The 17,100-nt window shown below is 30.5% G+C and overlaps 1 protein-coding gene across 1 annotated transcript; it reads right to left on the reverse strand.

Annotated features, from left to right (window-relative positions):
- Nucleotides 1–3,437: 3,437 nt before the first annotated feature.
- LOC108823947 (uncharacterized) lies at nucleotides 3,438–6,931 on the reverse strand. The gene is made up of 6 exons (XM_018597263.2): nucleotides 6,317–6,931; nucleotides 6,099–6,222; nucleotides 5,463–5,583; nucleotides 5,066–5,102; nucleotides 4,484–4,772; nucleotides 3,438–3,829 (listed from the first exon to the last, which is right to left on the reverse strand). Exons 1-6 carry the CDS (start codon nucleotides 6,569–6,571, stop codon nucleotides 3,732–3,734), a joined length of 924 nt encoding a protein of 307 aa, XP_018452765.1. The 5' UTR covers nucleotides 6,572–6,931; the 3' UTR covers nucleotides 3,438–3,731.
- Nucleotides 6,932–17,100: the final 10,169 nt, after the last annotated feature.

A 17,100-nucleotide genomic window follows, 5' to 3' on the forward strand; every position in this document is an offset into this window, starting at 1 on the left:
ATTCGTTGTGTACATGTGTACGTTATAGGATGGTGATGTACATGTGTATAACAAATATGGTAGTGTACATGTGTACAACAAATATGGTAGTGCATGTACATTAAGTTAAGAGGTTATTTTTGCAATTTGCAAAGTTAAAACTGAATAGAAAGAGATATATTTGCAAATCAGAAAAGTCTGATATGTACAATTAAAAATTGATGAGTCAATTTGAAAGGGATATATTTGTATATTAGAAACATTAGGGGCAGAAATGAGTATACACAAGAGTCAAGGGATCAGATGTGAAATAAAACCAAAAATGGCCATTGTTGCTCATCGAGCTTCTATGATGAAGGAGAGACGCGTCGGAAAAACTCGAACCGGTTCTGACTATCCTTGCATCTCTGAGAAGGTGATCTGATGGTGATGATAAAAGAAGATCGGCACCGATTCGTGGTTACTTCCGATGTATATTCTATTCATCACATATTTGGAAAGCGAAAAAAGAGAAAAAGATAAATTTTCATTGATTTTTAGATTTGTTAATCTGGAATAAAAAATAAGTTAGTGATAAAGAAAATAAAAGAGAAGATGAAATTATAATGATAAAAATAATTTGGAAAAAACAATGATTTACAGAGTAAAAAAAAAGAAGCTAAGCTGATTTCTCAAAAGGAAGAAGAATAAACGGGAGAAGAGAGAGATAATGCTAGTTGTTAAATGTGGGACCATCTTGGTTAAATGAATTAATTTAGTTAACATTTATTTGATTTTAGTTACAAAAAGTACCTCAGTAGCTGAAATTGTCTTATGTTATACTCTTTCCGTTTCTTAAAGAGTGTCGTTGTGATATTTTTTACACAGATTAAGAAAGTTGTTGAAATATATGTAAGTTGTAATTAATTATATCTCTTTAACCAATAGTATTTTAGATAAATAAAATTATTAAAATCAATGCAGTTTGCAATTAATTTTCAGCTGAAAGTTAGTATAATTTACATTGGAATTGTAAAGTAACACTCTTTGTGTAACAAGAAAATAAGCTCAGAATGACACTTATTATGAAACAGATGGAGTAATAAAAATATGGAAACTACCTTAGAGTGTTAATAACTCATAAATACGCAGTCGTCATAGATTTTCTTTTTTTTTTGTCACATAATTTCCATTAAACTAAGAAAATAGAGAAAGGATCCAAAGATGACCCAATTCTTGAAGTCCATTACAAAGATAAGAAGGTTTGAAGAGCCTTTTTGCTAAAACATCAACTAAAGCATTTTTTGAGAAATTGCCGAAGGAGATTGATGCAAATCCAGAGGAGATCGGTCGTATATCTTTCACCACGACGATTTCTTTAGACTGGAGGCTGCTGGAGATAGCTCTCACGAGCGTTGAAGTGTTGGAGAAAATCTTGAGTGTTGAGAACTCTAAGATTAGCACCAAGATTAGGGCTGATGTCTCTGCGATTACTGGTGATCTGATGTAGTTTTGCCTCAGGGATCCATGGATCGAAAATTCCAAAGCTTGGCCTGAGAAGACCCATCCTAACACTGCTGTCTTCCTGTCTTTATTCCACACCGCATCAGTCTTACCAATGATCAAGCTGCTGTCTTGATGATTTCCTTGTGCTTGTCTGGTCCAATTCTGAGATATTTGAGGTAGTCTGCTTGTTTTCTTGATTTTTCCTTGTGATATGGACCCAGACCGAGGAAATTGTGGTAGGAAACCACAAGAGATTATTTTTGTGTTCCGGGAAGGAGAATACACAAGAGGGAGACGGCTAGGTGAACCGTTTTTAAAAGGACGCAAAGGCATTAGATAAATTAATTGTTGTACCTTCTCAGCCTTGAAATTGGACTTTTTGAGACTTGGTCCAAGACTCCCTCCTGATACTAAAGCCCATATCCTAGAAAGGCCCACTAATCTCTCGATTAGGGTTTCACTGGATATGGAGACTTTTTGTGCGCAGCCGTCAACCGCACTCTCGCCGGTGCGAACGGAGGTCCGGTGAGGCTCGTCGGTCGGGATTAGAACGGAGAGTTCGGTGAGTTGAGCGTTCTGGAACGGTGGCACAGGAGGTGGGAACATGCAGAGGATACATAGGTGTAGAGGTAGGTGGTGGCGGAGCTCGGGGAACTTGTTGTGTCGTGGTGGAGGATGCTTCTTGGTCGCAGGGGGAGATCCGGTGAGAGAGGCCATCGTCCATGGGGGCGAAAGGGGTATGTATCGTGTTTGGAGCCTCGAAGCTCGCCGGAATAGGAGCATTGTTGATAGATGTGAAGCTCTGAAGAAGCGTCCGTTGGGGATTGTACCCGAGATGCAGCAAGCAGTGGTAACTGGAAGGGCCAGCGGTTTCAGCGACAGAAGGAAGTACACCAAGAGAAGCTCTAACGAAAGGCATCTCCGTCGTGGGCACATGAAACCTCGTCGCGAAGTAGATCTGAGCAGAAACTGGAGCCGAAGAACGAAGAACATGGCGTTTACGAAGATGAGAGTGACAATATTAGTGGGCAACAGGTCCCGACGCCGGCGAGCTCGAACTCCTCCGGCGTCGGAGAGAGGTGGAAACGAAGGGACTTCGATATTCGAGCTTGAGAGCGTTTTTAGTGAGCGTTTTTTTTTTATCTCCACTCTTGCATCGTCATAGATTTTCACTCATTCTATATGTAACGCTAACTTACACAAAGATGGAAAAGAAACTGTAAGATCTTTTAAGATTTTAAGATTTTTGTATTTATAATTTTATATACCCTGAAAAGCGTTTAGTACTATTCAGCTCTCTTTCTTTCTTTTTTTTATTTATAACATTCGCTCGTGACACATTACCGCCACCGTCTCACACTTTCTCATGACTACGACAAAGCTACAAAATAATGAAATATGGTTATGGCTCCGGATGATTAGTGCTACTGCTACCAGACTCATCTTGTATCTCATTTCTCCATCATCAAAATACTCGTTGAGAGGGGGACAATTCCTCTTAACGGTATGCATCTCTTAACTTGATTTTATATTTCTAACCGGAATACCGGATGAGAATAGAGTTTTTTTTTTAACACTGAATCAATAGTACCACAGAGTTTGAGGGTTCCATCAGGAGACCCAAAAGTAGAGACAACGTAAAAGGCAGAGACAAGAAAACAAAAGGATGCCAGTAGGCACCATGAAACGAAAAAGAAATGACTCTTGAGGGATACAACCCAAACAGAGTTGCCAAATGCTCTTTTGAAATGGAAAAGCCCATTATATAGGGTCCATTAGGTTTCGAAGATGATAAATATATATACAGGCATGGAATAGTGTCTCAGTATCAACTCAGCTGGCATTTGAATGAAATTAACTCAAATATATAATTGCAATATGATCCGTATTTTTTTGTTTCTCACTTGGGTTACATATATTGAAACTCCAAAAAAATATCTGAGTGGATATAAAGGAGTAAAAAGATAAAGGAGAAAGCAGGAATGTGAATCATATAGCATAAAGTTGAAATTATTAGAATGAAAAATAACGAAAAAGAAGAACATGAAGGACACTGTTTATATAATTCCTTCAGAAAAAGATATGGAGAAAAATACTATGACAAGAGTATCATAAAGAGATAGACAGTCTTGAGTCGTCTTCTTGGGGCTCAAGTCATAGCTCTGATTGAGAAATAAATGAATTAGCTGTTTGTAATTTCAGGTGCAGCGAAGAGAGAGAGAGAGATAAAAATGTGAAGATTGTACAAATTGGGAAAATGCAAGATATCAAGAAGATATTGGTTCTTTGTAGTTGCTGGTTGTGATTTCAGGTGCAGCTGTTGTTGCCTCACCTTCTCCTGGTACTTGCTCTGGTGCTTCAGATTCTGGAGAGAAAAAAGCTATTAAATAAAAATGTATACTACTGATTTAAACTAGATATTAGTTAAAGCTTAGTCTCTGAATCATATGAATCAGTTTTTCAGCTTTTGTCTATAGAATAGTGTATTTGATCGTTAAATTTAAAAAGGTGATAGATACTAATTGCATGATCACTGTTGGTATAGAACACAAACACACACTGTCTAAAACATATATGTGGATGTAGGGAGATGTTGACAGTGTATGTTGGCTTCACTGGCGTGGAGACCAAATTGACAGATGATGGAGAAGAGACACATATACCAATGTATTGAAAATAGACAGCTCATTCCACATGCATCCTTGATTTACTCTTCTCTCCAATCATTCACTCTCCTTTTTTTTTCTATTTCTTCACATAACTGGTTGAAACCCACATCCCTACTTTTTTTACTTATAATGTGCATAAATACTTTTTTTTATAATGTGCATAAATACATTTGTCTCTTTGTGAAGTTTGAAACAAATTGACCATGTTTAGAGTTTTATATCATTTTAAAAAAATAAAACCAATTAGCAATGAATGTATTAATTAGTCCATGTCACTTTCTTAATTTAAGTCACTTTTTTTATTTCAAATGCAGGATTCATAACAATAACAAAAGAAAGTAAGTACGCACCTGTGAAAGAAGAGTGTGGTCCTTGGAGAGGAGGTGCAAAAGAGGAATTGGATGGGTAAACGAAGAAAGGAGAAGTAAACCGTTGATGATGATGTTGTTGAGGGTTATATGGTTGAGGAAGATGATGATGTTGGTATGGCATTCTAGGAGCTTGAAGAGAATAGCCATAATAGTAAGGAGAAGGCATGATGGTTGCTGATGATGATGATGGTGATGTTGCTCCTCCTCCATAGAGCTGTTGCTGCTGTTGATAGTATTGTGCTTGTTGCAACTGTGTGTTGTACAAAGCCTGCAGCATGTATATACTCGATCATCATATTCAATGCATGTCGATTTATCTTTTTGAACTTTATGCATTCTCTGTTTACAACAAGAATGCATGTGCTGGTGTTTTTCATGCATTATGTAAGTGGTCGACATGTGCAAGATACGTTGTACGTAAAATCACATTATTAATTTTATATCTTGCACTTCATGATTACATTTGATTTTACTTTATATATATATATATATTATGTGTATGTCAGCATATATACGTGTGTGTGTGTCATACAAATGAAGAGGAGGGAAAGAGAAACTGACTTGGTGGTATCCAAACTGATCAGGGTTATAGGTGTACCTGAAAAAACGAATAATAAAATGATTAAAAATTTAGTGAAGAAAAAAATAGTATACTTGATAATTATTGTTTTTGAAACATATTTTACTATTGAAAACATCTTTTAATCAGCATTTTCCTATAGTATTAGCTCAATTATATATACATTGCTGCAGGGTTTTCTATCTACATATATTTATGTTTTGGTATGTACAGCCTGACAACAAGTGGCTCGATTGACGCATTAAATTGTCTCCTACCATTTCAATCTCAATGGACCATCATCTCCTTATCTATGCAGAACATTTACAATTTGATCTCTCCTAAACTAAACACACGAGCTTCACAATAATTAGAGCCAGTTAAATATATATAGCTCACCCATAGGATGGATACATGAGCTGGTGGGCAGCTGCAGCCGGTGGCAGCGGTGCAGCCATCCCTGTATAGGCTGATGGTCCTCCACTTTGGTACTGACTTGGACTTCCTGTTTGTCCTCGACCTATAATGAAAGAGAACATATACGCACAAAAGAAAATAAAAATCTATTATGGTCTTTTACATTGGTACTTTATGATTCAAAATTAGCAATTCTCTGTGATATTTGTTTTCTAATAATTTGAATACAAATTCAAATGTGTGTATCCTCAAAACATCATTGAAAAATGTTATTCTACTAACTACAACTATTACAGAATATGGTTAACGTTACACAATAAAAGACAACAATCAAAATTAGCAATTCTATGATATTTGTTTTCTAATAATTTGAATACAAATTCAAAATGTGTGTATCCTCAAAACATCATTGGAAAAGTACTTATTCTACTAACTACAACCATTACAGCTAATATGGTTAACGTTACACAATAAAAGACAACAAGATAAACTATTCTCTTGATAACGTACCAACCATATTAATATTATTATCAAACAATAATGATAATCCTCCACCTCCGGAATGAACAAAAAATATAGATTTTACGGTTATAGTTTTTAAGATATAATAAACAAAACCTCGAGGTGGCGATGGTCTAGGCCGTCCAAAAGAAGCAATATTACAATTAGCTTTTCTTCCGTCGATCACCGGATTTGGCTCAGCCACGGCTCTCGTTGCAGAATCCGCCTCGCGAAACGTCACCTAAATAACGATCGGAGATACACAAAAAATTAATCAAACCCTTAATAAAAATAGAGTTCTTGAATAAATAAAGTAAGAGAAACCAAGAACTTACGAAACCATAGCCTTTAGATTTTCCTGTGTTTTTATCAGTGATGATGACGGCTTCAAGAATATCTCCGAACTGATCGAAGTAACGACGCATCTCTTCGGTGGGAGTTTCCCATGCTAATCCTCCAACAAAGACTTTGGTGTAAGTCGTGTCTCCGAACGGCGATCGGTAATAGCTCGTTTGAGACATTTGTTTTGAATAGTTATTAGAATTTAACAGCAAATAATATGGTGTTTTCCCAATGATGATTTTGATCATACAACCCAAACAAAAAAAAATTGAATAAATAAATTAAATATGTAAAGCAATGAAGAGGAACAAGAGAAAGGAAAGAGATTTGCAGTGGACAGAGTTGGCTTCTTTATATCATCATATGATATTTTTGGTTGGGCAGAGAGGAGTGAGACCAATCGAAAGGTTGCAATCTGCAACCCTTAATCCAGTGTCGTATTGGGTCCGACCCCGCAAACAGAGAGATAGAGAGAGACGTAGAGAGAGAAAAGAACAAGATTGTTTTGAGATGTTAGAATTGGGATTGGAGGGTTTTGTAAGAAGAAGGAGAGAGATGTGACAAGGCAGCACTTGAGTATGTCTTGGCTGTCTAATTTGCCAGGTTTTATCATTATCGCTCCTCCACAACTTTTCTTCTCTATTATATAATTAGATAACACTTCTTTTCTATTATAGCGACGTTCTTCTTGCGTATTTGATCATTATAATATAGTTTTGGCTAACTATACTATCCCTTATATATTAAAAGAGATGCATTCGCTTTTAATGCATTCACATTATATTGGCCACGTAGCACTCTCATATCACTTTAAGAATAATTACGCTGACGTGTCGTCTTCATAAAGCTTTTCACTAAAACTTGGTATATTAATGAGAAAATATTTCCTATTTTGTTTATACTAAACATCGAGATTTGCTTATACAAAAGACGTCTGTTTCAGAACTTTACGAGTGAGATCATTATTAACATAAAAATAGAAGACGAGCGCGTTCGACGCTTGGCTTACGATATCTCATAAATGAACACGAACAAAGTAGTTAAACTGTATATCTGCATGGAGAATCTGCCAAATTTAAACTCAGACTCGCTACATTCTCTTCTCCCATTGTATAAGCACTAGCGTAAACCATGTTGGTAGTTTTTCTTGCATGGCGGAAACAAAGTATTTGATTGAAGAAGCGTTTGCTGTTACAACGAGAACAGAGCTGTTCACGTGGAGATACTCTGCATTGTTTTCGCTGTATAACCCAAAATGTGGTTCTCAGAAGTCAACAATGGTCCTCCCATGTTCAACCTGTAGACTGTTTCAAACCCGAGGTGAGACCAGTGACAAGAGACAAGGGGTTTAGAGAGACAGCTTGGTCGGGGATAAGGTTATCTGGAACAGAGACGATAGAAAAGGTCTAACAATGTAATAGAACTATGATATACAAGTTTTAGTTAATATTCCTAATTTTCACAAATCGACTTCACAATAACTAAGATTGTCGCCTATATACTTATGTATAAAACATCAAACGTCATTTTAACTTGTGCAGCAGGATAACTACATTATCTAATATGTGGCTGATGATAAATAAAGTTCAGCACCGTAACAGAAATATGTTACACAAGTTTCTACTGAAACTTACTATATTGTAATTGTATCATAACGTGGTTTTACCAGAGAAAAATTCAAACACTTGACAAAAAACTTTATCATGTTTTTTTTTTACAACACTTTATCATATTGTTTATAATATGTGCCTATGTGGTTGGTCAAAATGTCATACGTTTTTTTCATGAATAATTGGTTAAAGGGTCCCTTTTTTTTTTGAAACTGAGGTTAAAGGGTCCTTCCTCTGTTTGTTATAGGTAAAGTATGTTCTAACATCAATCAATTGATACTGTAAGTAATGTATCTAAAGTTATACATGTGCATTATTCTTCAGTTTCAAGTGTTTCAAAAAATTCTTTACAGGTTAACCTATTTATATTATAAAATATTTTTAATATATGTAAAATCGGTTCATAACCAGTTTTGGTATATATATGTTAAATGATTCGATTTAATTTTCTATTTCTCTGTTTTTTTTCAAGGAGAAGCTGTTTATAGGAAAGGAAAATAATTGTGTGAGACAAGTTTCTGAACTATGTTCATTATGTTTTTGTGGCCAAGGCATTGTTTTAATATATTTTGTTACTTAACACATATTAACCAATGAAAACTCATTGTGTGTCGAGACTTTGTGGCCAAGGCTATTAATTAGTCCTAAGGACTAATAGAAACTAAATAATAGGATGTATATGTGAAGGTGTGTATCAACTTTAAATATTGCTTATGTAAAATCCGATCAACAATCTTGGTAGTTATATCACAAAGTGATTTAGAATATATGCTAAATCTACAATATATTTTGTAAACCCAATTCTTCTTACTATATATACTATTATAAGTCTGTCGATTTCATAAGCTATTCTCTTTTCAACTCTCTCCTTAGTAAAATGACTTTTATGAATGTTATTTGTGATCTAAGACCTTTCAATCAATGTGCAAGTAATAAGGTTTTGGAACCAGTATTGTGCTGTTGATGGAGAAACAATGGAGATGGTGCTCATTAATGCTAAAGCAATCAAGATTTTAATCATACATTATTTGTATGTGCTTCATACTTATCGAAGAAAGTCATTAACGTTTGTGTTATTCTTGCTCAGACAGGGGGATAAGACTCATGCAACAGTGAAAAAAATGGTTTCTCAGTTTGAACCATTTTTTAAGAAAGGTGCATCATAGATATTTATCAAATTTTCACTTACGCACTCATGTGAAGGATATCGGACAACCAATCATCCGTATAATATTGGTTTCCTTTCCACCACTCGGATTCGTGTATGTGATGATCTACCTAAACAAATCTCGGGTTTTCAGCCAGCGAAGTAAGATATATTCTTGATGGCACTGAACCCATATTTTTTGGTCGGTAAGTGGTTGTATACTCCTTTTAACCTTTATAGTACCCAACACCAGTTATGTTTCTAAGATTTTGTTTTGTGCACATATAGTTATATGTAATAGATGTGTTCAAAATTATTTTCGTAGGTGGCTTCGATTTCTATTTAACCATAAAATTCCAGAAATAGAAGATTTCAAGAAAAAGTAGGAATGATTCTGCCTAAATATTTGTATTTTGTAAGCTTTACACTGTCAAAATAAATAATCTTTAACTTATTGACATAGATCAAGATTTGGAATTAATTTTTCTTTGGGTTAGTAGAATAATATGCAACTTTTCCTTCCTATTTATTATGTTTGGTTTTTAGAATAACATACAGATTTTCTTTCCTATTTACAGTACTGCTTTTACCATTTCTTCCTGAAATTTTTTTTAAATTTTTGTAAAAGACATTTTGTTAGCCTAAGTCAAGAATCTGACAAGAAAATATAATTGTAAACAGAATTTATTTTGTGTTAACTAGGAGATGTCTGTGACTTCGACCCAAATAATCAATTTGAGCATTTTTAAACAGAACATTTGATTTTGATATTTATAGCATAATTGGTAGAGAGCATTAGTATAAAAATATGTTTTATATTATTCAATCAATAATTACTACAAAAACATATAGAAAATGCAAATGGTCTCTAAATACTCTTTATCCAATGCTTTCATATGAAACTTTTGGTAAAGTATTTGCACTTAGAATATATAAAAAATTCAAATAGTTTAATTATAATTAGTTTATTTTGTTTAATATCATCACAAAATTATATTAGGATCCAAAAATAAAATTTTCATTTTAAAAGTAAATTTGATTCTAAAAATATTTTTTATTTTAGAAAATAACTTTTTCATTTTATAGAATAGTTTTTCATCATTAGAAATACTAGATATATATTCTGTTTTTACGATTTGTGTTAACCGAAAAGTTATAACTTAATCCACCCATGACTTATATCTTAGAACTTATATGTGTTCTATTGACCAACGCACGATGCAGTGTAGGAAGACTTTTTATTCACGAAATTAATAGAAAACTTGGTCACTATAGTTTCAACCAACAATTTGATTTTTTAAGATAATACTTTTGTAAATGCATTAAATCTAACTAACTTATATTTGCTTGGTTACCAATTTTTCTATAAGTTATCAAAAATAAAATATTAAAACTAACCTATAAGTATAAATATAGAAATTTTTATATTATGTCTAACATATATAAATCTTTAAACAACACAAATAATATTTGATGTTATTTTTCTTCAACTATTATCTAGATTTGGTTTGATTTTCCATGTGCTTAAATGTTATAAAATAAAAACATTGGTTCGACATCAAAACTGTCTAAAATTCATATAACATGAAACCAAACAATAATAATATTTTGGGTTTATCACTAAAAAACTAAAAATCTCAATCATTTTAACCAAACAAAACAAAATAAATATGGACTTTAAATTGTAATTATATTTTACAAGATTAAAAACAAAAAGAAACGGCAACCTAAAATCAAACCAATATCCACTAAACAGATCTACCGACTTATATCTTAAAATAATGAAATTAATCATCTCATCTCGTGCAAGACACGGGTTATTACCTAGTATCTCATTATAATCAAGGTACTTATTGCTTACCAGATAGTGTAATTGATTATTTCTGTTAGTGTTTATTTAGTTTAATTAATTGAAGATTTTGAAGAATCTCAATTCTTGTTATAGTATTAGTAATAATCTAATAATGTTCATACTGAATTTACATTATGAATACCAGGATTTAGAAGGAAAGAAAAGATCCAATATAATATGTAGTTATTATAGAAATTATCAAATATTTCTTGGATTTTTATATATGTCATTGATTAGGGAAATATCTATGACAATATTCCTTAAATTACTAAAGTCCATTTAGTAATATCCGGATCATGTCAAATTACTGTTGTTTAATAAGTTCAATACAGTATTTTGTTCTTATCTTTTCCCATGTTCTCTTTTGAGTTGGTCTTTTGATCTCTTCCTACTGTTCGTCTCTGTGGGTTTCGTGTAGGCTGTAGCACAATTCTATTCGTGATCGTTTATTTTCTCTTCGCACTAAAATTAATAACGTATATTTATACAATACTAATATAAATGCATTTGCATGTATATAATTTATTGAATAATATCTATCTTATTAAATCAGAAACATTACAACTTCTTCTAGGTGGATTTTAAAGGTGGACCTCATATATTTAAATTAAATGTCTTATTCCTTATATATAATATGTATCATAGTCTATCTTTGCATTGATGTATTTCTTTAAATACAATTCCTCTGTTTGTCCATATTCCATATATGGTTTTCACATTTATTACATGTCGATTTAAATAAGATAGATATTAAGAATACTAAAAATACTAATAGTACTAGAATTACCCTATACAATTCATTTTAAATTGATCAGTATACTTTCATTGGCCATATTGATTTTATTAGTACGAATAACATTAAGTAGATAAATCATAGACACATACATAAAGATATGACTACTCTTTAACTACGTTGGGCCTAATCTACTTTCTAAAACAAATAACACATAACTTTATATATTGTATACAATATAATAATATTTTAGTAATATTGTATAGTATTATACATATACAATAATACTAAAAACAAACCAAACTGAAATATAATATATATCAAAAATGCTTTGAACCATTACACACAAAATATATTAGACCTTAGAGATAAAATTCACATTGAAATTATGTAATAATTATTTTAAAAAATTAAACTTCGTAACGTACAAAAAAACATAAGTTGTATATCAAATTTTGTGTTACAATAAGAAGACACCACTCGAGCTTCCAAAATGTTATTTTTACATACGAAAGACAGTTTTGATATTGTTCTTTAAACACAAAATTGAATTATACAAACTCGATACTACATAAAACTAAAAAATATAGAATACATTTTAAAAATAAAACATGTGCGGCTGCGCATGGTCTTTACGAAAATCGTAGATATGTTTATATAATATATAAATATATTATGTTACACATAATTTCATATAAATAATACCCCCAGTGTAAGTTTTGTATGATAAATGTTGAAAATACAAAATATATAGCATTATATATTTTAAATAATATATATAAAAATCTACTTTACGTTATCATAAATTTTAAAAATCAAATTAGTAACTAAATACATTGCTTATTTAAACATATTAGTACACATTGTTATTTAACAAAATTTTATATTAATACACATTTGCAATCATGTATAACATTTAATACAAACAAAGATAAAAAAAAATTGTCTCCCGCTCGGTCGAGCGGGTCATGATCTAGTATCTTATTAAAATAGAAACATTCTGTTGGAGCTAACATTTATTTTGTAAGTTTTTAAATTAAATACACCTTTATATTTTATAGTTAAACCTACATTAAATCATTAATGTTCCTTTCTTTATATTACTATCCATGTTTCCAAATAATATACTTATTTCTTACTACTATCAATGTTTCCAAACAATATATTTTATACTACTATCAATATTTCCAAACAATAGAATAATTAATCTTAATATTTTATATCTATCATTTTCTCTTTAAAATTTTGTAAAAACATCATAATTTCATAAATTGCAAAATAATAAACTTTAAAATTTGGATTATAAGATTACAAATTATGAAACTATTACAATTTAAATCAAATTAGATTACATATTGGTCATCCATCAGTTCAATCGGTTAGTCTCAAATTTTAGTGATTTTTGTTAATATGAATATTTTAAAAACCTAAATTGAATTGTTAGATCTCCGGATTAACCGGTATAATCATAATCGGGTTGAATTTAGAAACACTGATTTAAATGCAAAAATATTTTAAATACACTCTTTAAAAGTTATCAAAATATTTGTTAAGTTATTAGTAAAAATTTCATCGTAAAATATTCTGCGCTTCCAAAGCGCGGATCATAATTTAGTATAACTTATTCCTTATTCTCACATGCTAACATGTACTTAACTTCTCTTTAATCATCAGCTAACTGGAAAGCTATGAACAGACGAAAAGAACAGTCTGGATTTTAGAATTACATTCTTCCTATTCTTTATATTTTTTTCATACAGTTCTGTAGTTCTAAAGTCTCTGATTTAATTATAATACAATTATGGGGCATAATTCCTGATCCTCTCATCTGATCTGGGTATATAATCATAAAGAAGGACATGCATAGCTAACTGACAACCCGATGTTATTATTTAAATAAAATGTATTAGCTGCTGCACTCATTCACATTGTTAAATTGATGTAAAGTGTATGTGTTGTTTAAGAATCAAATATCAAGTAATTTAATGACTGAGCCAAACAGTTTTGTAATGAGTTTTCATGATTAGTGGAAGTCCATTATTATTTCCACCAAACCATGAGTAGAAATAAATAAAAATATTGACGAAGAGGTCTTGACTTTTGGGTAGATCCCTTTGACGATTTCTCATCCTCAATGTTTACGACTTTGGAACTACAATTATAAATCAGAAATATCATGTAGTCATCCTTCTTATTTAATCATCTAAATTTAGTGTATAGTGCAACATTTAACTTATTGCATCATATTTGCGGTTTCAAGCGACGTTAGTCGTTGTGTATAATCAAAATTTCGTATCTTAGATTATATGAGACTTCTTGCTAATAAAAAACAATTATATTGGACGACTTTAACCAAATTGTTTTTTTTTTTTGAGAAAGACTTTAACCAAATTGTTATTATTCTCTCTTTATATTTTCTAACCATGCCTTCATGATATTAATATATAAATTCAAAAAATATAGATATATTTATTTATATATAACAGTCCCCCGAGATTTATATAATTAATTTAAAACTTTAACGTACATTGATGAAATGTTATACATAATACTTCTAAGCATTGAGTTTTCTCCTGTTTTTTTTTTTGAATTTGTTTTATGAATTTTGTATGTTAGGTCTTCTTTCTTTTTTTGTTACACATTGTTAATTGTTTCTTTGTATTTGACCTATATGCAATGCATATAGCTAAAACTAAAAGACATATATACATGCTGTAAAGGACTACATCATGAGATGAGCTCATTGGCAGAGCAGCTTTCATACACACACGTACGCACGATCATCCTTATTCATCATCATCTTTTTTAATCCACATCTTTGGCTTTTATTTTTTCAACTAAGTCCATCTTATATATTAGAATGTTATACTTTTATCCTTAAATAATAGAAGCTCGGAATTTACAATCTGCATATCCAATCCATCATAATTCATTTGTGTTATCTGTATCTGTTCTCTTTTACACGATGGAGGAATAAGGATAGTTGTGGTGGAGCCAGGAAACGTGGCAAATAGGAGAGACAGTTGGAAGGAAGTTTGGAAAGAGCTGTAATAAGAAGAAATTGGAGAGATTCTGTGAATAGTGAACAAAAAAAAAGGAGAGATTCTGTGAACTGTCAGCTCCTTCCACCAGGACCTCCTGTCACACTTACCTGCTCTCAAATAGGTTGTCTGAAATACAAAAATTTACGAATAGTGTTTAATCAGTGAATTAAATTTAAATTTTATTTCGACAATTATTGTTTTTCCTTTTAGAAACATGCTGCATTCAGTACAAAAAAATCAGTGAATTGTATCACTTAAATGATATCACAAAAATAAGTGATACTATTTTAAATTACATATTAAGAAATGACACAAATATATATAATTTCGAATCAATTAGAACAATTGATGTTTTTATTAATTAATTTAGAATCAATTCAAATAAAATGATACAATTTTCATGAATTTGCATCATTTTAACAAAACTGATATCGTTATATAGATTTATATCAATTCAACAACTGATGCATTTGTTATTATTTTAGCATCATTTATTAAACTGATATATAATTTAAATCAATAAAAAACTGATGCTAACAAAAATTATATAAGTAACTTTAATAGAAACTAGATTTTGACCCGCCCTTTGAGAGGGCGGGTATATTTTATTTTTTAGGTTTTTCTAGAAATTTAATTTTTATGTTTTTTGTAATCATATATGTGTATACCATTTTTAAAAAATTATTAGTAAAAAGTTTTGATACTTTTATTGAATTTTTGATGTTGCATAGCTATACACTTGTATCTAGTGTTTTGAAACCCGAACTGGACCCGCAGTTAAATAGATAAATTCGGTTATCAAGTATGTAATCCGGTTTGAGTTTTATGAAAAAAATATTATTTAATAATCCAGTAAAACCTACAAAAATCTGCTAAAACTAAGGACCCGGCTACCAGTTAAATAACGGGTTGAACCAATACGTAACTTTTTATTATTAATTTTTTAGTTATATTGTTAGAATCTGTTTGTATTCTAATTAGGAAGTTAAATTTTTAGTTTTCATAAAAATATATGATATGATTTTATATATTAAATAACGCACAGAACACAGCCTATCAGTTAAACCATTGGTTGAACCAATACGCAACTTTTATTTTTTAATTTTTTTTAGTTCTATTATTAGAATCTGTTTGTATTCTGATTAGGAAGTTAAATTTTCAGTTGTCATAAAAAGATGATATGATTTGTAGATTATGAATGTATTAACAAAACTAATTGTTTGATTTGAATTAGTTTATTTTTGTTATCAGTTAGCTATTATAATTTTATAATAGTCCACTGTATATATATGTTGTAAAATATAATAAAATAAAATTCACAAGAAACCTGTGTTACTAATTGGTACGAAAAAATAATTTATATTATTTTCTCACCCGTGAATACAACATATTTGTTATCATCCCTCTTTATGTTGTAAAATATAAATAAAAACATCTTCAACTTCTTTTTGCAGTTGTATTAAGATAACATTTTTAACGTTTTGCAATGATCACAAAACATTATAATTTGTTTCAAAATTGTTCCACACTTTTAAAATTAAAAAATGACTTCGGATAATATTTGCGGTTGCAGATGGTTGTAGATAAATAAATGTAAAATATTTTCTAAAAGTATTTTAAATTTTAAAATTTAAATGTTATAACTAAATATATTATAAAATTCATTTTATATTTTAATATATATTCACTAACAATATTATAACTTGTTATAAAAAAAATAACCAAGAATATTCACTATAATTTGAAGTATTAATATTTATGTTGCTGAAGATATGTAACTTAAATTGTGTAATCCAATTTCTTAAGATTATTAGATTTATCAAAGTTTTCAGGTTTCTTAACGACATAAAAAAACAAAGCCTATATTAAAGTTCATAACCCAATTTGTTTTAATCAATTTAGGATTTAGTTGTATCTATATCAGGGTGATATGATTTTTTAAAAAATAATAATAATATGATGATATAGCATTACATAAGAAAATGTATGTTACGGAACTAATGTCAGTCGACAGTTTTACTTATTAATTATTGTTAGGGAATCCCTACTATTAAGGAACTAAATTAGTGGTTACAAAATATATATTTAGATACATTACAAAATATTATCGCTTATTTTTATAAATATGTATTATGTGATTATTTTATTGGACTAAACATATATTAATAGGTCATGTTTCTAATTTAATAGTATATAGATGTTAGAATAAAAAGATGTCAATTCGTTTAGTAATGTTTTGTGGGAAGTAGTTTGTATAAAAATTTAAATGGCCCACATTTGTTGGTATAGTTTTAAATGATTAAAAGAATCATGGAATCTTAAATATCTAAGAGATCTTCTAATAATACAAATATATTGTTTTGTTTTAAAATAATTAAAATGGTTTATAAC

This window comes from Raphanus sativus, chromosome 9 (assembly GCF_000801105.2).
Source record: "Raphanus sativus cultivar WK10039 chromosome 9, ASM80110v3, whole genome shotgun sequence".
NCBI lineage: Eukaryota > Viridiplantae > Streptophyta > Magnoliopsida > Brassicales > Brassicaceae > Raphanus > Raphanus sativus.

Coding starts and splice junctions, on each gene's coding strand:
- LOC108823947 (XM_018597263.2), bottom strand. CDS start 6,571: ATGATCAAAATCATCATTGGGAAAACACCATATTATTTGCTGTTAAAT. Junction 5,103..5,462: donor CTCATGTATCCATCCTATGG/GTGAGCTATATA, acceptor TCGTTTTTTCAG/GTACACCTATAACCCTGATC. Junction 4,773..5,065: donor ATCAGTTTGGATACCACCAA/GTCAGTTTCTCT, acceptor TACATGCTGCAG/GCTTTGTACAACACACAGTT.